The following is a 22,896-nucleotide window of genomic DNA, read 5'->3' as shown; positions in this document are numbered from 1 at the left end:
AATTTTCTAATTAGTTTATACATGACAGTAGAATGCACTTTGACACATCCTACATGAATGGAGTATAACTTCTCATTCTTCTGGGTGCCCATGTAGTAGAATCACACCAGTTGTGTGGTCATATATGCACAGAGAGAGAGAATGTCTGATCCATTCTCTGTCCTTCATACCTCCACGATCCCTCCCCTCCCTTCACTCCCCTCTGTCTAATCCAAAGTACCTCTATTCTTCCCTAGCCTTCACCCCTGTGTTGTGAATTAGCATCCGTGTATCATTTGGCCTTTGTTTTTTTGGGATTGGCCTTATTTCACTTAGCATGATTTTCTCCAGGTCCATCCATTTAACGCCAAGTGCCATAATTTCATTCTTTAAGGCTGAGAAATATTCCTTTACAGTGCATATGTACTAAATATTTTTTATCCATTCATCTGCTGAAGGGCACCCAGGTTGGTTCCACAGTTTAGGTATTGTGAATTGAGCTGCTGTAAACATGGATGTGGCTGTGTCCCTATAGTATGATGATTTTAACTCTTTTGGGTATAAACCAAGGAGCTGGATAGCTGGGTCCAATGGTGGTTCCATTCCCAGTTTTCTAAGGCACCTCCATACTGCTTTCCAGAGTGGTTGTACCAATTTGCAGTCCCACCAGCAGTGTATGAGTGTTCCTTTCCCCCACATCCTCACCAACATTTATGGCTGCTTGTATTCTTGAAGAGCTTTCTAGTGGAAAATTCCCCAAGAGAGATGCTTCTCTCTGCTCTTTGCCCCATGAAATAGGATGCTAAGTTTTTTTTCTGCTTTTTCACACTGAGCAATGGTGACTTTTCCCACTGTGAATTCACTCTCATCGTCTCCTTGTCTCAAGTAGGTAGAAATATTGTCAGAGGTGGAAGCCAGGGTCTGATGCATGATAAACACCCACTCTGCCACCCAGTCACAACCCCTAGCCTGAGGCTTGTATTTAAATAGTCCTGGTAATGTTTTATGTCTGCCGTCGACCATGCCTAACACATTTTTTTCATTGGGAGGCCTGGTCCCAACGTATAAGTCTACCATATAGTATTCCTAGCATGTAACAGATGGATGTCACAGCTGGGCATGGTGATGTGCCCCTGTAATCCCAGGGGCTCGGGAGGCTGAGGCAGGAGGATCACAAGTTCAAAGCCAGCCTCAGCAACTTATCGAGGCCCTGAGCAACTCAGTGAGACCCTGTCTCTAAATCAATGATTTTAAAACGCTGGGGATGTGGCTCAGTGCTTAGGTGCCCCTGGGTTCCATCCCTCGTACCATTAAATAAATAAAAGGATATATTTCACAAATGCTTGTTAAATGGCCAGATGCCCACATCTTACTTTAGAAAGGGGCTTTCCGTTTTTCTCAGAAATGCCAGCAAGATGATCTCAATTGTCCCCTTCCTCTATGCAGGATCCAACTGACCATCATGGTCCCTGTACTCCTGATTCTTTGGGGAGCCACGGTGATACCATACTCCTGATTCTTTGGGGAGCCACAGTGATACCACCCGCCGACTTACTTCCTGACCCAAAGCGTAAGGACCTTGGATTCAACGTAGTGCATCATAGAATGGGTAGCACGGTTTCCCCCTGAGAAAACCCACAGTAAGGACATTTTATATTTATCTTTAAATATGACCCTTAGCTAGCCAGGGTGGGTGCAGAGTGCTGGAAGTCTCATGAGGTCAATGGAAAATCCCCACATGTCAGTCAGGGAGCAAAAGAAGGCTCTGTAGCAGCGTGAACAGTATTGGCCTAATTCTGGTTAAAGAAAAAAAAAAAGTTAAAAAGTCGTATCAATGCATGCCCAGAAAAAAAAAAATTATATAGTGACTACATCATGTTAATGTCCTTCTTCATGGTAGGACTGCAGATTTTTAAAGAAATATTTTTTACTAGTAAATGGACACAATGACTTTATTTATTTATTGATGTGGTGCTGAGGATCGAACCCAGGGCCTCACACAAGCTAGGGTAAGTGGTCTACCTCTGAGCCAGCACCCCAGCCCTTAATGTCATTCTTCATGGTAGAATTGTAGGATTTTTTTTTCTTTTTCTTTTTTTTTTAATTGTTCATGTTTACAAAACTGATGAGCAGGTACTGATTTTATTTTGTGATTAAATGAACTTTTTTTTTTTTAAAGCAAAGTGAAAGTGTGGTTCATGAAGCGGATAAAAAAAGCTGTTTTCTATAAATGCCCAAGGAACCAGGGTCACCAGTACTTTGGACCGTGACTCATAATAGGAAATGAACGCATCACAAATCTTTATACATCGTGAATCACATGTACACATACCTCAGTACCTTTATGTAATGGTAACAAGAGATTCACAATAAAGCTCTTCTTCTTTTCACGTGTGGTGCACCCTGTTATTTTCTATTCTGGTATTTTTCGATTCTATGTTTCTTCCACATCATTGAAAACATGCTGGTCACAACCCAATAAATGGTGATTACGGCCCATTAATACATAATGGCTCTCAGTTTGAGAACTATAGTTACAATAAATGGTGTTGAAAAATGTTCATATTTCAATAAAAAACCACATCCATGGTACAGATAGACACTTGGGAAAAGTAAAAAAAAAAAAAAAAAGATAATGAGATGGAAACAGTTTTAAAGAAGCATCTTCTGAAATTATTTCGGTATTGAACATCTTCACATCCATTAGCAAAATAGTACAGTAAAACGTTTTTAAATACTTGAAAGTGCTGTTTGTGCACAACAAAACATCATGTTGATTTTTAAATTTTTCCACAGTGTCCCTTCTCCAACCTGTGAATTTCACGATCAGAGTCATGGGTTTAGCTCAAGTCCTCTTAAGCTGGGAACCAAATCCTGACCAAGAGCCAAGGAATGCTCACCTGGAATACCACGTGAAGATCCACGCCCCACAAGACGATGACGTAAATATCCCTTCTAAGGGCAGCTGTTATTATGTAGAGTAAATGTTGTTTTGGCTGCATTTTTTTAATCAAATGAAATTCTAAGTAAAAAAAAAAAAATTAAAAGACAATGACCAAAGGTAGAATGGAGTAGATAATGGTTTGATGTTTTTTTTTCTACAATGGCATAAAGAACAGAAGACAATAAGTAGCCTTGCAAATGGGCAGAGAGCAAGGGGCAAAGTTAGAGAAATTGAGTTCAAAGCCCCCCTCATCTATACCCTATTGTTGTCTCCTTGGGCCCATTAGGTGACTCCCCAGGGCCACAGGTTGACTTCTGAGCTCATGGAAACCACCTGCTACACCTGCTGTGTCCCAAACTCCCAGGAAAGCAGAAACAGTGTGTTTTTAACTATTTTGCAGCCAATATGGAATTCTAGAGAATTTCCTGTTACTTCTTCTGCAGGGCAGAGGGACACTAGAGATAGGAATCAAAGGGAACTTCAACCTCAAGCTCAATTAAACCTTAACTGTGATATTTTGTTTGGTTTTATGAGAGGAATATGTTCATGGGCCACTGAGCAATGATGTTATTAGAATGGATTTTTAAAAATCTTTTTCTAACAAGCCAGGCGTGGTGGTACACATCTGTCATTTCAGAGGCTCAGGAGGCTGAGACAGGAGGATCGTGAGTTCAAAGCCAGCCTCAGCAAAAGCGAGACCCTAAGCAACTCAGTGAGACCCTGTCTCTAAATAAAATGCAAAATAGGGCTGGGGAGGTGGCTCAGTGGTGGAGTGCCCCTGAGTTCCATCCCTGGTACCCACTCGCCCCATTTTTTTTTCCTAACAAAACTATTTCAGTCTATTTTATCTATGTACCATTTGAAAAGTGGAAGAAGAGGCATCCGGGATAAGAAGTCGTTTTTTTAAAGGCTACTTGTGGATTTTATTTGCAGTTTGAAACCGGGAGCACCGAGAGCACCTGCGTGGCCCCCCTCCACGAAGGCTTTTCGGCAAGTGTTCGAACCATCCTGCAGGAAGGTCACGCCCCCCTGGCCAGCAGCTGGGTTTCTGCAGAACTTGAAGCCCCACCAGGTAAGGGAAGCTTCTCAAAGTCCAATTTCATTCCGAACTTTGCAAAACGGGGAAACAGAAAAACTAACAATGATTTGCTTTTCTGTAGTCAGTCACCAGTTCCTGGGAGGAGTCTTCCAAGGCATGCACACCCTAACAGGGGCTATGGTCACTTCTTATTACCAATTCCACCTGTTCATAATATATAGTTGAAATAGGTCTGCAGTACAACTTTTTTTGGGTACCGGGTATTGAACTCAGAGGCACTCAACCACTGCCACCTCCCCAGCCCTATTTTGTATTTTATTTAGAGACAGGGTCTCACTGAGTTGCTTAGGACCTCCCTAACTTCCTGAGGCTGGCTTAGAACTCGCGATCCTCCTGCCTCAGCCTCCCGAGTTGCTAACATTACAGGTATGCACCACAGCGCCCAGGTTTTAGGCCCCTGGGCTCTATACCTCTAGTTTCTATCCTCTAGAAAGTCAGCTCTTTGCAAATACTAAGTTTCTATAAATAGCTGACAAGACACATGCCATCTTTAAGGTTTCCAAAGAGGTACAAGATTCAAAGAAAACATCAGCCACCTTGTTTTGTTCTATTTCTGGCCACCCAGGGTCTCCTGGAACCTCAGTCTCGAATTTAACTTGTGCCACCAGCACAACAATGGCAGGTGGTGGTCACCTGAGACTACACCGAGTTTCTCTTCACTGCACCTGGCTGTCGGGTGAGGAGGCCCCCCCAGACACGCAGTACTTCCTCTACTACAGGTGAGTCCCTATTTTTACCCATGCAAATAGGTCGCCTCCTCTGGACCTTTAGGAAACTCACGAGCGTTCTACTGTAGGTATGGCTCTTGGACTGAGGAGTGTCAGGAATACAGCAAAGACCTGACCGGCAGAAATACCGCCTGCTGGGTCCCAAGGTCATCCATCAGCAGCAAGGGGCACGGCTGGCTGGCAGTCCACGTTAATGGCACCAGCAGGACAGCTGCCATCAGACCCTTTGATCAGCTGTTTGGGGTGCAAGCCATCGGTAAGACAAACTCTGCCCAGAGTGGCCCACATCACTGCATGGCAGGGTCTCAGAGCTGCATGGGGTGGGACTATGTTTGTGCTGCTGACAGGGGCAGGTGGCTCAGTGGGAACACTGCTGCAGATTTGGGTTGCATGACTTTTGTGCTATGGGGACTGGCCCTGGATGTTGGAGGATGTCTGGCCACATCCCCAGACACTGCTCAGGAGATGCTGTCCATACCCCTGTTGGAGATGAGGATCAGGTCCTAGTTTTCCTGGTGTTGAAGAGGAAACGCCCCCAAGCTTAGAAAATGAGTTTTATTTAAGAAAGAGACAGGCACAGCTGAAGAGAAGGGACCCCAGAGCTGGGAGTCCAGGTAACTGGGCGTGTCTTGCTCTTTGACAGACCCCAGAACCCCCACTACCATCTCGGGCTCCTCCATGTAGGTGCCCAAGGGCAGGCGGGGACAGGAGCACAGGAGGAGTCCTGAGCTATCTATCCACTGAGCAGCAGTAGTGGGAGCCCAGAGTTTAGCTATTAGCAACCCATCATTGTCTTTCTTTTTAGAACCCGGAATTGAACCCAGGGGCGCTTAACCACTGAGCCACCTCCCCAGCCCTTTTTATTTTTTATTGTGAGACAGGGTCTTGGTAAGTGGCTTAGGACTACCTCACCAGGTTGCTGAGGCTGGCTTTGAACTTGAGATCCTCCTGCCTCACCCTCCCCAGCTGCTGGGATGACAGGTGTGCACCACACTGCTCACTTTCTGGGTAGAAAAATGGCCCCCAATTATAGGAGGAATCCGTGCGTATGTAGGTGACACTGGGAGGTGACTTAAGCACGAGAGACTTTAACAGAACGTATCAGTTTGGGCATTCAGGAGACAGGTTGTGAGAAGAGAAGGTCTGGGGATAGCGTTCTACTGTAGTGTCACTGGGAAAGGATTTATTTGGGGGAGAAGAATCCATGTTTTGGCTCCTTCCCAAAGAATGTCATTTTTTAGGCTTGATGGATGGTTCCTTCCCAGGGACTCTCCTGTCACTAGGACAGGATGTGTTGGGAAAGGATCAATGATATCAATGGGTCACCTTCTTCCTCCTTCCCTCTCCCCAGGCCACACTGTGTGGGGGTTGTCATTTCCATATCTTTCTTTTGGAACTCTACCCAGCATAAATGTTCCATAAAGACACAGACTTGTTATTCACAGGGCAGGATTTGGTTGTGAGACACCTGCCATCAAATGGGAGCCTAAATCCGGCCCCAGAATTGGACCCTTTGCTATTCCCTTCAATGGTACATTTCCTGTGCAACCCCCTCAAACGTCCCTTTTATGAAAATAGGCAATAAAAGATTACGACAGAGACCTAAAAAGCAAATGATAATGGAAAAATTGTTCCGAGTTGGTACAGGCGGCAGAAATTTATTTTATGACCAAGTCCTGGGATTGCTAAAAGAATGAAGCAGTTTCTTGGTTGAGAATGTTCTGCTTTAGGGAAGGGCTGACTTTGAAGCCATCAGATCCCATTCTGAGTGTGTCTCTATGATCTGTTCATTGCGAGATCTCAGTCCTAGAATCTAGGACAAGGACGTGCATGTGGAAGTACTTTATTTCCAGGGACCTTACAATGGAGTCATGCCCTGAGCCAGGGCAGGGGTGAGGGAATTCATCCATGTAATTCTTTTTTTTTTTTTTTTTGGTACTGGGGACTGAACTGAGGTGCACTTGACCACTGAGCCTCATCCCCAGCCCTATGTTGTATTTTATTTAGAGATGGTTCTTGCTGAGTTGCTTAGGGCCTCACTTTTGCTGAAGCTGCCATTGAACTTGTGATCCTCCTGCCTCAGCCTCCCAAGCTGTTGGGATCACAGGCATCCAGCCATCCAAGCAATTTTGTCAGTCACAATCTCTTCAGTTCACAAGAAGGGTCTGTTTTTCACACCACTACAATACAGGAGTCCTAAGGAAGTCACAATCTTCCTGTGGCTTGAGATGAGCTGATTCAGATCTAATGATAAAGCCAGGTGCAGTGGTGCATGCCTGTCATGCAGCCTCAGCAAAAGCAAGGAGCTAAGTAACTCAGCGAGACCCTGTCTCTAAATAAAACACAAAATAGGGCTCGGGAGGTGGCTCAGGGCTCAGTGGTCGAGTGCCCCTGAGTTCAGTCCCCACAAAAAAAGAAAGATCTACTGGTAAATCTTGAATGCCTGGAGAGGTGTGGGTGGATTGGAGTCAATTGGCCATGATCACCAACTCATGTCACTGACCTCTCCTTCTCTAACCAGCTCGAGCGAATCCGCCAACCAATGTCACAGCCCACATCCAGGGAAAGCGTCTCTCCATCCGATGGGACAAACCCATTTCCGCCTTTCCACAGCACTGCTTTGATTACGAAGTGAAGATACACAATACAAAGAAGAATTATTTGCAGGTAATTCCTCAGAGGGTCCCAGAAGTCCATGACAAATATTCATTGTATAAACATTGAACAATTTTTTTTTTCTCCATTGGCTGCTCTGGTTATAGCTGGATACGAACAAGGTCAAATACATCTACCCAGGTGTTATGGAAATCAACCAAACCTTACAAGCCTTTTGTTCTTCTTATGGATGAAAATAATCCCAGGGATCAGATGAAACCTTGTGGGTACTGGTGTAGGGAAAATGTAAAATGTCATGGCTCAGTTGAAAGCAGAAACGTCAGTGTTCCAAGACCTAGAGCCATGGTTTTGGCTGTGTTAGATCCCATCTCAGCCCAAAGCTACAGACAGCCCAGGTGCCATCGATGGATGACAACACACCCAAAATGTGGTGTGTACATACAGTGGAAGGTGTCACTCAGCCTGGGTTTATTTACTTGTTAATTTTTATTTTTTTGGGCACTGGGGATTGAACCCAGGTGCTTAACCACTGAGCCATATCCCCAGCCCTTTTTAATATTTTATTTAGAGACAAAGTCTCACCGAGTTGCTTAGGATCTTGCTAAGTTGCTGAGGCTGGCCTTGAACTTGGGATCCTCCGGCCTCAGCCTCCTGAGCACTCAAGTTCTCAGAACAAACCAGAGATATTGCTCGTGATTCAACCTGAGCTTGTTCACGGAGCTACATCCCAGCCCAGAGGGCCAGTTTTGCAAGATGAGAAGCTCGGGAAGATGGACTGTATTTAAAACTGCTGATCTGTACACTTAAAAATGCAGCAGATGGTCAATTTTATATTGAATGTATCTTACCGCAGTTTTAAAAAACACATACTGGGTACAGTGGCATGTGCCGGTCATTCTGGCTACTTGGGAGGCTGAGGCAGGAGGATCGCAACTTTGAGGACAGCCTAGGCAATGTAAGTGGATCCCATCTCAGAAAAATAATAAAATAAAAATGAAAACCTCCCACCTCATTAAACTGCCAACATTTCTTGAGGATAGATTACGTGTCAAGCTTTATAATTTTATCTTATCCTCACAGTAACTCTTGGGTAATTACCATCCCTTTGGAGTGGCAAGACCTGGAAAAAGACAGTCTTGCTCACAGTCACCGAGCTAGAGCAAAACACAGGGGTGGCAGGCTTCCAACACGTGTCTCACTGATAACAGAAAAAGTAAATGCAGAGCAATGAGATTTCATCAATATATTTTTTGTGGGGTACCAGGGATTGAACTGAGGCGCACTCGACCACTGAGCCACCTCCCCAGCCCTATTTTGCATTTTATTTAGAGACAGGGTCTCACTGAGTTGCTTAGCGCCTCGCTTTTGCTGAGCCTGTCCTGCCTGCAAAATTTTTTTTGGTAAATGGTGAGAGGCTTTGCAGGCCATTCATTTTTCTATCAAAATTACTCAGAATTAAAGCGGCCACAGTGTCAACAAATGGGTAAGACTGCTTCCCATACGGCTTTATCTGTGGACACGAAAATTTCCATTTCACATGGTTTTCATGTATCATGAAAAAAGACTCTTCTTTGGAGATTGTCTAGCCACTGAAAAATACCTAAGCTGCTGAGTGAGGTGGTGCACACCTGTAAGCCCAGGGGTTTGGGAGCCCGAAGCTAGAGAATGGAAAGTTCAAGTCCAGTCTCTGCAAATTAGCAAGACCCTAAAGCAACTTAGGGAGACCCTGTCTCAACATTAAAAATTTTGAAAAATGCTGGGATATGGCTGGGTTGTCTATCACCTCTGGGATCCATCCACTGTACTAAACCCCCTCTCCATAAAAACCTCCAAAACGTAGCAGGTCATAGTTTGTAGGTCATTCAAAATCATGTGGCAGATGAGTTTGCAGACACCAGGATGGGCAGCCCTTGTGACGTTGTTTAGGATTCAGGATGCAGAGGGAGAAGGCCAGGGACCCTATTCACACTGGTAGAGGCTCCTCTGGTCTTTACATCTGAAACATCAATTGGGCCCCTACGGGAGCTCCTGGACTTAGCATGAATGGCCAGATATCTTTGAGTGACTTCCTGAACACCGGGTCACTTTATTTCTACAGGACCCCTCAAGCTGGTCATCAACATACCATATGGGTTTTGAGATTCTTACAAGACTTTTTTCCCCCATTTAGATCGAAAGGATCCCAACCAATGCATTTGTCTCCGTCATTGACCATCTCTCCAAGTACTCCATTCAAGTGAGGGCAGCCGTGAGTCCTGCCTGCAGGACAGCTGGGCTCTGGAGTGAGTGGACTCCACCTATCTATGTGGGTGAGTCTCTGAGAACTTGGGGTGGGGTGTCTTGGAACGGTTTTGCGTCTCTGCTGGGTCACATCTCCTATGACTCCACCGCTAGTTCCATCAGAGGTGGCTTTTCCAGGAAGCCAGCCAAGCCTGGGTGTCCACCCGGTCCCCAGAGCAAGCCCTTCTCGTGAGTCCTACCTGTTGTCTTGCTTGGAAGCCTCTGTTCCTCCTTCTCTCCAAAGGCTTGAACTTTTTCAGCTAAGTGTAGATCTACAAGCTGCTCAAAGAAAAAAGAGCTCAACTGCCTTTTACGAAGCTTACCCCAAGTTCAGTGTCCTGCAAAAAAACTTAGTACCATATGATGGTCAGACTATCAGGGATGACACTGCACCTATATTATTCGGATTCCCTTGGCTTTATATGCATTCATGTGTTCAGTTCTATGCAATTTCAGCACATGTTGAACTGCAAGTGTCAATATGTATCTTTACAGAGATCCAAAGTGTATCATTAGTCAGGATACAGGATGGCGCATTTCTAGGATTCCTGATGCTGTTCCCCCATCTCCATTTTTCTTTGGTACTGAGGATGAAACTCAGGGGTGCTTAATCACTGAGCCACATCCCCAGCACTTTTTTATATTTTATCTGGGTGCAGAGTTTCACCAAGTTGCTAAGTGCATCATTAAGTTGCTGAGGCTGGCCTCCAACTTTCCATCCTCCTGCCTCAGCCTCCAGACTCACTGTGATTAAGGTGCATGCCCCTGGGAGAGGCTCCTCTTGCCAATTTTATAACCGCACCCAATCTCTCTGTCTCCCTCCACCTTTCCCAGCAACCACTCATCTGTTCTCCAGCTCTGTGATGTTCCCATACCTAATTCTGAATTTATAATGCAGTTCTTTTTCTTCAAAAATGACTCTGAAATTGAGTGATCTTCAGAAAAATCTAGATCCCTCCCTGTGCCTTCTCTCTCATGGACAGAAGATCTGAATTTCTGGGTATTTCTTGAGCACCTGTGTTGCTCTGCCATGGTTTTGGTTTTATGGTCAAATTGGCTAGTTTTTGTGGCAAGTAAAATGACCATCTTTTCTGTTAGTGGGGTCTTTGAAAGGTCACGGGCATTAGATGGTGGCTGTGCATGAAGGGCACATTCCCAGGCCCTCCCAGTTAAGAAGCAGCTGTAATGTCTCACAGGACAGCGGGGTTCTGGAGTGAGTGGACTCCACCTATCTATGTGATGAACCTGGTCGAGGGTCTACGAGAGCAGGGAGGTGGGAATAACCCAGGAGTCCCCCACTGAATGCCGGGGTTGAACACCCAACCTCCGCACACACGTATCCTTGAACACACTGGTCTCTCTGTGGGACAACAGGAAGCAACTCCAACCTGTCTGCCTCTTGGGGTTTTGTGAAATACTCGACCAGAGCAGGCCACAGGTATGGGAGGTTATTTACCAGACACGGTGCTAAATGGCTCTCTTGCATTATCTCAATTAATTCCCTGCACCAACCTGTTTTGCAAGAAAGTTTAGGTCACTTGCAGTGGCAGGAAGAAATGGGGCTCATCCCTAGGCTGGTGCAAGCACCCCATCTCTTAGCCCCCTGGTGTGGGGTGTCAATATCCTGCAAGGTGCCAGGTGCTGTGGAAATGAAAGACCCGTGTAAGAGATCTTGGTGGCTAACTCCGTGGTCATGGCTGGTCATGGTGTGGCATGGCTTTTGGAAGAGTGGATTTAAGATTTCTTTCAGGGATGGCAAAAAAAAAATTACTATGTAGATTTTTACAGATGGTGGTACATATCTGTCATCCCTCTGGTTCAAGAGGCTGAGGCAGGAGGATCACGAGTTCAAGGCCAGCTTCAGCAAATTAGCAGCCCTAAGCAACTTAGTGAGACATTGTCTCAAATTAAAAAAAAAAATGGCGGGGGTTGCGGCTGGGGATGTGGCTCAGTGGTTAAGCACCTCGGAGTTCAATTCCTGGTTACCCCTCCACCTTGCCCCCCCCCAAATCTGCTCTGTATTCCATTCACTTCACTACAGAGTGGCTCTTGAGGCAGTGACCCATTAGACCCTGAGAATGGGAGTCAGACCTGAGGCCTATCAGGTAGACTTCCACGGAAGACCAGGGAAGGGGAACACTGTTTAGAGTCAGAGGAGCCTGGATCCCCTAAAAATTGTGCAGTGCGCAACACACATGGCCTTACGTGGTGGCCCTGACATCACTAGAGGGCTCGGAGAGCAAGCAGGAGCCTTCCAGAGGAGAGGGAACTGAAAGTGGGGTAAGAAGAACTTAGAACACACCACATCACCTGCTGCAGGGTTCTGCTGAGCCTCAGCGCCCCCCCTCTCCGTGCCCCCAGGTTGACCTACCTATGCTGACCCCAGTGCACAAGGGACTTCCCTCCACCCTGTTTCTTATCCCCAGATAAAAAATTCAATGTGGGCCCAGAAAGAGAAACACACAGAAGAACCACGCCTCAGCAAGGCTTTTGAACAAGATGATTCATTTTGTCAGATGCCTGGGGTGGGGGCTTCATTTTTATTCCTCGAATTCACAAGGTTTCCATTTTTAAAGTGTTTTCTGCGACTTCCCAAGGGCACCAAGCTTGGTGGCCCCACTGATATTTCTAAGCACCTTCCTAACACCACCACGTAGGCTGTTGCAGACAGACAGACAGATGTGAGCTCCTTCCCCAGCCCTCTTAGATTTTGTTTTGAATGCTGCCCAAGGAATTCCAAAGCACCATGCTAGAGACCAAGAGCAAGGTGGTGGCTAAAAAACCACTTAGGATTTGGGAAGGGGTGCGATGTGAAGCTGTCATCCCAGTTGACCAGAGCGTGGGCCATCTAGGTGTTAGCCAGGGCTCTGACCATGTCCAGATCTCCCACCCAAGTTAGAAGGGACCAAAGATAATACGGTGAAGCAGGTACTCAGAGGCTGCCTAGGTACAGTGTTCAGGAGGATTCTGAGGATGAATGTTGATCCGAGGGCATGGAGATCATTAGATAGGACCGAGTGGGGACTCAGCCCGTCCAACCTAACCCCTCTTGGCCTGTGTCCTCAGCTGTGACTCAGAGTCCCTTCCCCCTGTCACCAATCCTGTTTCTCCGCCCCCACATCACCCCTCCTTGAATCTGCTGAGCGGCGAAGGGGATCCGGACGGAGGGTTCATTTTAAGCTGGCTTTGAATTTGTCCCTCACTGGCCACTTTAGGGCCGTCTTGCCATTACGTCCTGGTCCTAGGCAACGGCTGGCTAGTGCAGATCTCAGCTCATTACGAGTCCCTGCCCCTTGCACCCCACCCCCAGGTGTCCCTCTTGGATGGGTAGCATCTCACCCATTTCACCGACAGCCACCCCTTTCATGAAGACGAGGTTAGACTGTCTCAGCCCCAGGGGCATTTTCACGTTGTCCTGGGGTCACCTGCTTTCACTTTTCCAGCAGTGTCTTGTCACTGTGTCGATTCAGAGGTCCCCAGGTCTTACGGAAGATGTTGAGTTTGCAGAATTTGGGGGGAAAGGCCAGGAGGAGGCCAAGAGGGGCCCTCCTGCTCCGGGTCCCTTTGGCTTCCCCTCTCCTGTTGGCACCACAGTGTAACGACTGCAGAGGCGAGGGCTGGTGCAGATCAGCAGGTGGGGGGACGAGGATGGCAGCTCCAGGGCCTGGGTGCCAGGCACAGTAAAGCCGAGGAGATGTATTTCATGGCCTCACGGGGGACTCTGGGTTCTGCAAGTGGGGGATGTTGGCTGGGCTGGGTCTGGTGAGGCCACTTCCTTTCCCCAGGCTCCTGTGGTTTCCAGGCTGGGTAGACCCCCGCATGGCAGCCCCACCATTTGTTCACTACAGTGTGTGTGTGGGGCTACCTGTGATTTTTTTTATTTTTTATTTTTTGGTACTAAGGATGGAACCCAGGGGTGCTGAACCACAGAGCCTTCTCCCCAGCCCTTTATTATATTTTATTTAGAGACAGGGATCTTGCTGAGTTGCTTGGGGCCTCACTAAGTTGCTGAGGCTGGCTCTGAACTCGGGATCCTCCCAGCTCTTGATCTGCTCAGCCTCCGTCCTGCCAAGCAGCAGGGCCAAGTTCCTGGACCTCTTCCGGCTCCTCTGACCCACCTGTTCCTCTCCAGTTCTCCTCCACGTTCATTTGAATGCAGATCCCTGCAGGATAAGGCCATCCTTGCCTCCCGTCCACTGTGCATTTTTGTTGAGGATTCTGACAACACTCCGATTTAGGTCATGCTCCGAGGATTTGCAGACGTTACCTTGAGGCCTGAGTGCTGCCTGGGCATGGAGCACCTACTATGTGGGTTCCGTGCCAAGCCCTTTACACACATCCACCCCCCATCTCCATTTTGCACAGTGGGAGATAGACTGATACCCTGCTTGGCCACCTCCAAAGCAAAAGGTGAAACCTGGATGGAACCCTTGCACCCTTGCTGTCACTTTGGTTTGATGACCGCACCCCTGCAGCTGCCTTTGGGGGTTGGCAGAGGCGATACAGCAGCTGATCCCACAGGGAAGGGAGCTGCAGGTTCGGGACCTGCAGAAGGTGTGCTGCCCTCGCTGCCAGGAGGCCTTTGCCTGCAGAGAAAGAAATGGCCCCAAGCCTAGCCTTCCTGGGGGTAACTCAGACAGGTGCTCTCCAGCCCTTTGTAAAGGCCCCAGGCTCCAGTCGCCATCACCTCTCCAGATTTCACTTCACCTGAGCCATTTCTCCAGGTGAACAGGACTGTGTGCCTTTTGGGGGTGGTGACCTCCACCCTCTGCTCACTCCTGCTGTCTTTTTGGGGGGCTCCAGCTGGGGCTCATGCTGCACTGGAGAGCCCAGGCACCTGGGGGTCAGCTTGTGCCTTTGACTTGCACTGGGAACCCGGGATCTCCTGAGAGCCACCACAGCTTCGCCCTTCCACCAGGGAAAGCTGGTTGAACCTGGCATCCCGGATGAGCACATTGAATTCTGTCCATGACTCAGCCCTCTTGGGGCCTACTGAACGTCTCTAGAACCAAGTGAGCAAGAGGGACTTGCTGGGCAAGAGGGGCTGCAGCGTCCAGTCACAAGTGGCTTCACCAGGTCCTGCACCAGCCAGGAGCAGAGCTGGCACTCACTAGTCCAACCCTGGGGACTTCCTGGCCCCTGGATGCCATCCCACCCCACATCCACCCCCAGGCCACAGAACAATAGAATTTCCACCCTTTGGATCATCTGCAAAGTTGAGATGTCAAAAATACAGGAGATCGAGGTCCCCAGAAACCAGACAGCTGGGTTCCCCAAATGCTCCAAGTTGGGGTTCCCAAATGCTCTAAGTTGGCCACGTGTGCAGAGTGTCCAGGAACAAAGTGGTCAATCCCGAGGGCTGCTGCCCCTCAGGACAGGCTGTGCGACTCCCTCTTTCTGGAACTCATCTTGACATCAACACAAGGCACTGCCCAGCGACTTTTTAAAAAGAAGCATCTGTGGCTGCGATTTCAGTGGTGGGCAGAGTAAAGATTCTTTAGAGAAAAGATTCAAGTTACCTGGAAATTGTGAACAGTTCTGGGACTGAACCCAGGAACGTGTGCATGAAATAGTTCTTTAAAGAAAAAAAAATCTACAAGGCCAAAGACTCCAAAATTCCAAGTAAGGATGTGAGATGTAGGATAAAGAGAAACACTGGATCCTCAAGGAAACACTCACAAGCCACTGAGATGAAGAAAACTTAGCTGCCTGTCAATCTGGGCCTGGGCCCTTGTAAATGGAGGTAAATAGGCAAATGCAGGGAAAATGGGTATGAAATTGTGCAGCTCCGTCCTGAACCCACCTCGTGTCCTGCCCTGATAGAGCCCTTTGATAAATATGTAGTGCCCAGCCCAAACCAGGGCCTCTCGTTCTTGAGACAGTGCATATTCTCCCCTCCATGTGCATCAACCTTCCTAAATGAACCTGTCTGTGCCTTTGTGTGGCTTACACAGAAATTCTCTCCTGTCACTTATGTCGAGAACCCTGCTGGTATTGAGTTGAGCTCCTATCTCCTCTGGGAACTTCCTGGAACCTTCTCTGCAGACATCTATTCTCTCGTGACATGTTCGAAGGACTCTCCCAACTCTTAGGCTGCTGAAATCCTTCATCCTCATGACCAGCATAGCTATACCATTGGTGGGGCCTGCTCTCCTTATTCTCCCTCAGCAACACCATAAGACATGCCCAGTTCATTTAGTTATAGTTAACTCACTTATTTATAGCCCCTGGCTCTCAATTCTTTGTGCATTAGGAAATAACTGGAAATAGCAGGTGATTGACAAGTCAGATGGTGAGTGCTCTTCCTGTACTAACTGTACCTGCCAACATATTTGGTCTTTGCAAGGAAGCTGACCTGGTTGTGTTCTTGGTTGTGTCCTTTCCCGGCTGCATGTGAGTAGACCCTGCTGGAATCAGGCCAGCGGCCATAACCCCCTTGCCAAACTCCCCCCAAGCACTCACGCATGGTACCTTAACGTGCATGGATAACATTGTTCTTTTCTGATGGAATGAAATGAAATCAGGGGCCTCGATCTCTTTGCTAATAAGGGGAGAATCTTTGCTTATCAAAGGGATAGCTGAACTCAATAACCAGAGAGTGGTTTAACTGAAAAGATCTTTGTAATCATGCTCACAAAACAACAGTGCTATTATCAGGACTTGGCTAGTGGGTGTTACACAATGTGAGCCATATATGTGGCCGTGTGTGTGTGTGTGTGAGTCTGATAATATTTACAACACTGCTTCTTCTTTCTACGGGACCCCCAACTTTCTCTGTCCGCTGAACCTTGTTGTAAACAGGCTACCTTTCTTCTGGATTGACAGACTCGGTACAGAACTCGCATCCACGCTGACAAGTCCAGCATCTCTGGATAGACTCATTAGGGTTCTTGCCTAATGAGCAAGAGAGGGGGATGGTTTATGTTGAGGGAACAAGGTGGAAGCCGAATTCCTTTTTTCAGAAAAGAAGAGTGGGACAAGGAGTGAGACAGTATTGGAGGTGACGCTGTGAATTCACCCCAGTTGCTCTTTAGCTATGAGCAAGTGTGGTCAAGCTTGGGGTCACTGGGGCGCTTCATCTGCAGAACTGAATCCTACCACTGATGAGCATGGGTGAGATTTGGAAAAATAAAAGGTCAAGCCTCTCCGAGGGTGTTCTCCCTAATTTTATAAACCAAGGCTAATGCACACAGAACATTTCAAAATGAAAGCTTTTTTTTTTCCCCAACAGGATGGCTATCTTTTTTTATTTGTTCTAAGTAGTTACACTTGACAGTAGAATGCATTTTGACACATTGTATACAAATGGAGCATAACTTCTCATTCCTCTGGCTGTACATGGTGCAGAGTTATACCAGTCTGTGATCATGTGTATGTAGGGTAATGATGTCTGTCTCATCCCACCATCCTTCCTACCCCCACTGCCCGACCCCTCCCCTGACTCTCCTCTACACAATCCAATCTTCCTTTACTCTTTCTTACCCTATTTTTTTTGATGCAAACTTGGGTTGGGCTGTTCTCAGCTTTGCAAAAACACTCAAGTGCATTTCATCTATGGGAGGTTTTATTTTATTTTATTTTTTTGGGGAGGTATCAGGGATTGAACTCGGGGGCACTCGACTATCGAGCCACATCCCCAGCCCTATGTCATATTTTATTTAGAGACAGGGTCTCACTGAGTGTTGTTTAGCACCTCATTTTTGCTGAGGCTGGCTTTGAACTCATGATCCTCCTGCCTCAGCCTCCTGAGCCGCTGGGATGACAGGCATGTGCCACCAAACCTGGTTTATAGGCACTTTTTGATCTAGACATGGAACTGTGCATCCTGCAGGGTCAGGAGGAAAGGCCTGGGAGAAGACTTAAATTAAAAGATAAGATAAAAGATAAGGTAATAGTTGCAAATATCCAGGGGTCACGGGATGAGCAGAGAGGGCCAGCCGAAATTACAAAGAGGGAGAAGGAACATTTGGGTAGCAGAACCCACAATTGTTTTTCAAGGAGGACTCGACCTTTGACAGACTGAAATCCAGAAAGGAGGTTACGAAGACTTGACTTGGGAGAAAAAAATCCAAGAATCCTTTGGCTTTGGCTTTGAAGACATCACCAGGGATTGGTTTGGGCAAATGAGGCAGCCCAAATCCTTTAGTCTAGGAAATCGGGCTGGAAGAGGAAGGAAGAGGCATGATAGGTTTGAGGAGGTGGCCAAGCCAAACCACGGCTTCTTCAAGACAGGACCTCTGTGAATATCCGAAAGCAGAAGGTAAGAGATTGGAGCTTTGGGGAAGTACAAGAGGAGCCTCAATTGGAGTCCCCAGAAACCCTCAAAGCAAGAGATGAGGTGGCGAGGAGTCACGGTCGCCCAATCTAAAGACACTTCTCCCTCTTGGTTCTTGATTTTTTTTCTTTTTGTTTTTCTTTCTGGTTTTAATTCATCTGGGGTTTTGGGAAGTCTTAGTCTATTTACACAGCCTGGAACTCTCCGCCTGTATATGCATTTCACATTTTATAGACCAAGTCAAGGGCAAACTGAGGATTGGAGGCTTCTTCTCCCCGGGCACTTGGAACCCCACCACACCTGGGCTCAGGTGTCCCAATATCCTGTGTTGTTATTGACCTCCTGCAGTTTTTCCCACCTGTTCTCTTCACCACTGTGTCCCAGGACCTTGGACAGTGCCCAAGACATCTAAGGAGGCTCCTAAATCCTTGTTAAATGGATGGATGATGAAGGAGAGGTCGTTGCCACAGAAAGGAACCTGCTGTGTTCAGGGACCTAACTCAGGGTCCATAGAGGCATTTTAGCAACCATACACACCCCTCTGTTGCCTTTGTTGTTTGTACTGGAAATTGAACCCAGGGCTGCTCCATGGCTGAGCTGTGCATATGCCCAGTCTTTTTTTTTTCCACTAAGACAGAATCTTGCTAAGTCACTGAGACTGGCCTCAAACTCACAATCCTCCTTCCTCAGTCCCTTAGACACAGGTGTGCACCACCCACCACATCGACTAAGGACATCGCTTCTTTAAATACCACTTAGAGAATGGCCTTGGGTTTTTCTTGAACACATTCCCAGTACCTTACCAAAAAAAAAAAAAAAAAGATACACACACCCCAAAGCTATCATTGAAACCCCCAAGTGTCTGTCCCTGGAATGTGGTTTAGGAACACATTTAGATGGAGACTAAGATGCATGCCAAATGCTTACTGCACGAACCAATGGTCATTTCCGTCTGCTCTCCTATCTGTGAAGTGGGAATATGGGTAAAGGAGGCTTTCAGGGGAATCTAGATCACAAAGCACTTACAGCCGAGTCTGAGACCACTGTGTCAACTACAAATATGCTCTCTTACTCCCTCCACAAGTTCAGTTTTCGACTTTGTAAAAAATGCTTTTACAATGAGTTTCTAATTGTGAACTAATTGTGGGCTTTTCCATCAAAAAAATCTGACTCCTCGAGTGGATGGGCTCCAGGTGCAGGTAGATGGGACCCCGCAAGTCCTTGCCAAATGAATCAATAATGCATTGCGATTAAAAGTGGCCTCATGGGCTGGGGATGTGGCTCAAGCAGTAGCGCGCTCGCCTGGCATGCGCAGGGCACTGGGTTCGATCCTCAGCACCACATAAAAATAAAATAAAGATGTTGTGTCCGCCAAAAACTAAAAAATAAATATTAAAAAAGAAACTATTTTGAAAAAAAAAAAGTGGCCTCACTGCTATTTCATTTCATTTCACCCTCTTGGCCACTTCAGGGGCATGACACGATCATCTCAGTCTCAGGAAGGTGAAGCCACCTGCCCAGCGTTACCCACCACTTTACCACTCACACCCCAGCCTCCTGATGCCCCAAGCCTCAACCTTCCTCCTATATACCTCTGATCCCTAACTCGGATCTTTCTCTCTTTTTCCCCTCCAGCAGGAAGCGAGACGCGGAAGCCCCTGATGGAATGGCTCCTCATCCTGCTCACGGTGACCGCCTGCTTCGCCGTGTTGATTTGCCCACTGCTCTGCAGGATGTAGGTCTTCTGTCTCTGCATCCATCAGACACAGGGTGTTAGCTATCAGGTCGAATTGATAGCATTTCTTTTTGTTTCTGGGTGGCCTTTCTGAGGTCAGCGGAGACCAAAGAGATAGTGAGACGCATCGACAGGCCTGGCTCAGACGCTGGACAGAACACCTCGTGGCCCTTGGACACTGCCCACGCTCTCAGATTCCTCAATGACCTCCTCATTTCTGTGAAGCTTTTGACCTGGGTGTTCTAGCCTTCCCATTCAGTGCTAACTGGGCTTCTATTTTATTTATTTATTTTTATTTTTTTGCTATGGGTCTTTGATAACCCACCAAGTCCCAAATTTTCAATTCTGCAATGAAATCAACACAGGTGCAATGAAACAGAGTGCTAACCATACTCATATATATGTATTCAAATGCTCTCACCAATCACCTATTACTTTTCTCCAAGGAATGGAGCCCCAAATACCTACCATTTCTATGGCATAAGCCTCAACGGTGAAGTGCTTCCTTCCACCACCTGGCCCCGAGGGGCTGGTGGCTCTTAGGTCCCACACAGATCCTGGAAATGCCATGCAGTCCCTGCAACTTGCAAATGGCCCCAGACCCCTCTCCATCCCTGGAGCACTCTGTAGGATAAAGTACCTTTCCGAGGCTCGACGGCATGTTCTGTCTCAGCCCTTTCATAACTCGGAAAATGAACTTCATGTGAAACAGCTTTACTGTCCTAAATGTTCTATCCACATGGCATCTCTGGGCTGGGGGGCAGGTGAATGGCAGTCACAGGAAGGGAAAAGCAAGCAAGCCATGTCCAGGCATGAGCATCGCAGGGAACATGCTAGATATGAAGGACACAGTGTCAGGACCCAGCCTAGCAACATGCACCCATGTCCCCTCTCCTCTGGAAGTCTCGATCGACAGATTTTTGGTATTTTTTTCATACTAGGGATTGAACCCAGGGACACTTAACCCATGAGCCCCCTCCCCAGCCCTTTGGATATTTTATTTAGAGACAGGGTCTCACTGAGGTGCTGAGGGCCTCACTTTGGTGGAGGCTGGCTTGGAACTCTCGATTCTCCTGCCTCAGCCTTCCGAGCTTCTGGGATCACAGGTGTTCACCACCGTGCCCGTCCTGGGTCAGCCCACCCTGGATTTTGAGTTGATCCATCATCCAGTCCTGGGACTGATGAGGTCAACTCTCAGAGTAGATATGGAGGGACAAGGGAGACACCCGTGCTCACCAGCTCCTTCCTTTATTCTGTTTTCAGATGTCACTTGTGGGCCAGGTTGTTTCCACCTGTTCCAGCCCCGAAAAGTCACATCAAAGATCTCCTGGTGACCGCTCACTGTGAAGTAAGGCTGAAGGTCTCGAGAGGCATCGTGAGCGCCCGGGGGGCAGCCCCTGGGGAACCACCGCTGAGCTCTTGGCTTTCTATATGATAAGGCAGGGGTTTCCCCCAGGAGGCCAGGGGACGGTCACTGGAATGGTCTTGTTTGGCTGATTTGGGTTGGACATGTTTACTGCTGTCTCACTAAGGTCCCACCCCATGATGAGGGCCCTGGCCTGCCCAGGCAAGCTCTGTACCGCTGAGCCACAATCTCAGCCCATAATCTTCAGATGGACACCTCCTTTCCCCAGGTGAAGTTATCTCGACATCTTTGTGGTGAATCACTTTTCTATTACACAGTTGCACTTTGTCTTTGACTCCGTTGATCTCCCTGTCTGTTTTCAAGAGGAAGAGAGAGAAAGAGAGAGAATGGTGTGGTCTGGTGCGATCAGCCCTGTGGCCTACATTCCCAACCACAGTGCTCATGGGGCTGGCCACAGCTGAATGACACCTGGCAGGGACCCAACCTCTATCTCTAAAGGCAAAAGCCCTCTGTCCTACTCTTAGGGCCTCTGCTACAAGAACAAGGGGACCCACCAGCGTTACTGGCAGTGACCACCAAGAAGTGACTGGCTAGTGAGAAGGGAACCCTCTACTTTCAATTCTGTTGCTGTCCCTCAGTGTCCACGGGGGATTTACTCCAAGGCTCACTGTGGATTGCAGACGCCGCAGATGTTCAAATCCTTTATATAAAAGGGGGCGGTATTTGCACAGAACCTGTGCGCATCCTTTCAAGCCTAATGCCTGATCTTGTGCAACTGCTGGGTAGAAAACGGTCTCACTGCACTCTTCAGGGAGAAACGACAAAGAAAGCCAAGTTCATACAGGTTCAGGACAGATGCAGGTTGTTTTTTAAAAATTTTTCTCAAATATTTTTGTTCTGAAGTTGGTTGGACCTGCAGATGCAGGATTCAGGGATTCTAGAGGACCGACGACGGTAGCTGGCACAGAGCTTGGTTCTGGGTGCCCAACGACTGGGGACTTGGGGGATCTCTGCCACCTCACAGCCCTGGTTAAGCAAGGGCTTGCTAAGACCTCAGTTAGAAATAGGAACATTCAAGAGACAGTGAAGCAAGGAGATCAGGTGCCCTTACAAGGTGACAAAATCAGGGGGCACTTATTTAAGAAAACAGACAGACAGACAGACAAACTTATGGTGAGCTTTTAATTTATTGTAGTCTGCTTTCTATCTAACCAGGGAGTTGCTCCCCGAGCGAGCTCAACTGTAAACCTTTAAATTAGGGGAGGCTGTGTGTGGGGTAAGAGGAGGAGGAGAGGGCCATCCACTCTTAGAAGGTTCCAGACTTTCCAATTATCTGCATAATGTTGGAGCCCAAACTGTGCATATCAAATGTCCAAATTGAGGGGAATATTGTAACGGACAGTGGAAGAAAATGAGCGATCACAAAACCAAAGAACAAATATCCATATTTAAAATAGCACATTATGTTACAGAGGAAGAAAGAAATTTGCAAAGCCGCTGGATGGCTGGGGTATACACTGCATGCTTAGCGAGGATGAGACCTGGGGTTCGATCCCCAGCACCAAAAATAAGGAAAACTGGGCAGCCCTATGACTTAGTCACAAAAAATGTACAGAATGCTTGATGCATATCAAACACTTTAGGAGAGACAGAGGTGGGTGACGGGTAGGTTTTATTTTACTCTTCTTCCTACTTTGTTTCTTCAACAGTCACTCTATTTTTATTTTTTAAAATCACTTGAATCATAAAGAGTTTGGAAAGATGAGGCGTTTCTGCTCCTTTTGCAGAAAGCGGGTTCCAGTGCCACAGAGATGGAAGTCGTAAGTTTCGTGGAAGGGCTTGGATGTGAGGTCTTGGAAAATTCCATGTTCTGA

The 22,896-nt window shown here is 47.4% G+C and overlaps 1 protein-coding gene across 1 annotated transcript; it reads left to right on the top strand.

The window, feature by feature from the left end:
- Positions 1-515: 515 nt before the first annotated feature.
- Positions 516-22,896, top strand: LOC143386357 (interleukin-5 receptor subunit alpha-like). The gene is made up of 11 exons (XM_076841515.2): positions 516-531; positions 1,484-1,549; positions 2,776-2,921; positions 3,857-3,995; positions 4,588-4,741; positions 4,819-5,006; positions 7,272-7,417; positions 9,537-9,675; positions 19,560-19,656; positions 20,920-21,004; positions 22,810-22,896. Exons 1-11 carry the CDS (start codon positions 516-518, stop codon positions 22,894-22,896), a joined length of 1,263 nt encoding a protein of 420 aa, XP_076697630.1.

The sequence above is a fragment of the Callospermophilus lateralis genome, unplaced genomic scaffold (genome assembly GCF_048772815.1).
Source record: "Callospermophilus lateralis isolate mCalLat2 unplaced genomic scaffold, mCalLat2.hap1 Scaffold_109, whole genome shotgun sequence".
Lineage (NCBI taxonomy): Eukaryota > Metazoa > Chordata > Mammalia > Rodentia > Sciuridae > Callospermophilus > Callospermophilus lateralis.
Note: the sequence above shows the minus strand (reverse complement) of the source record. Positions and strands in the feature narration are given on the sequence as shown.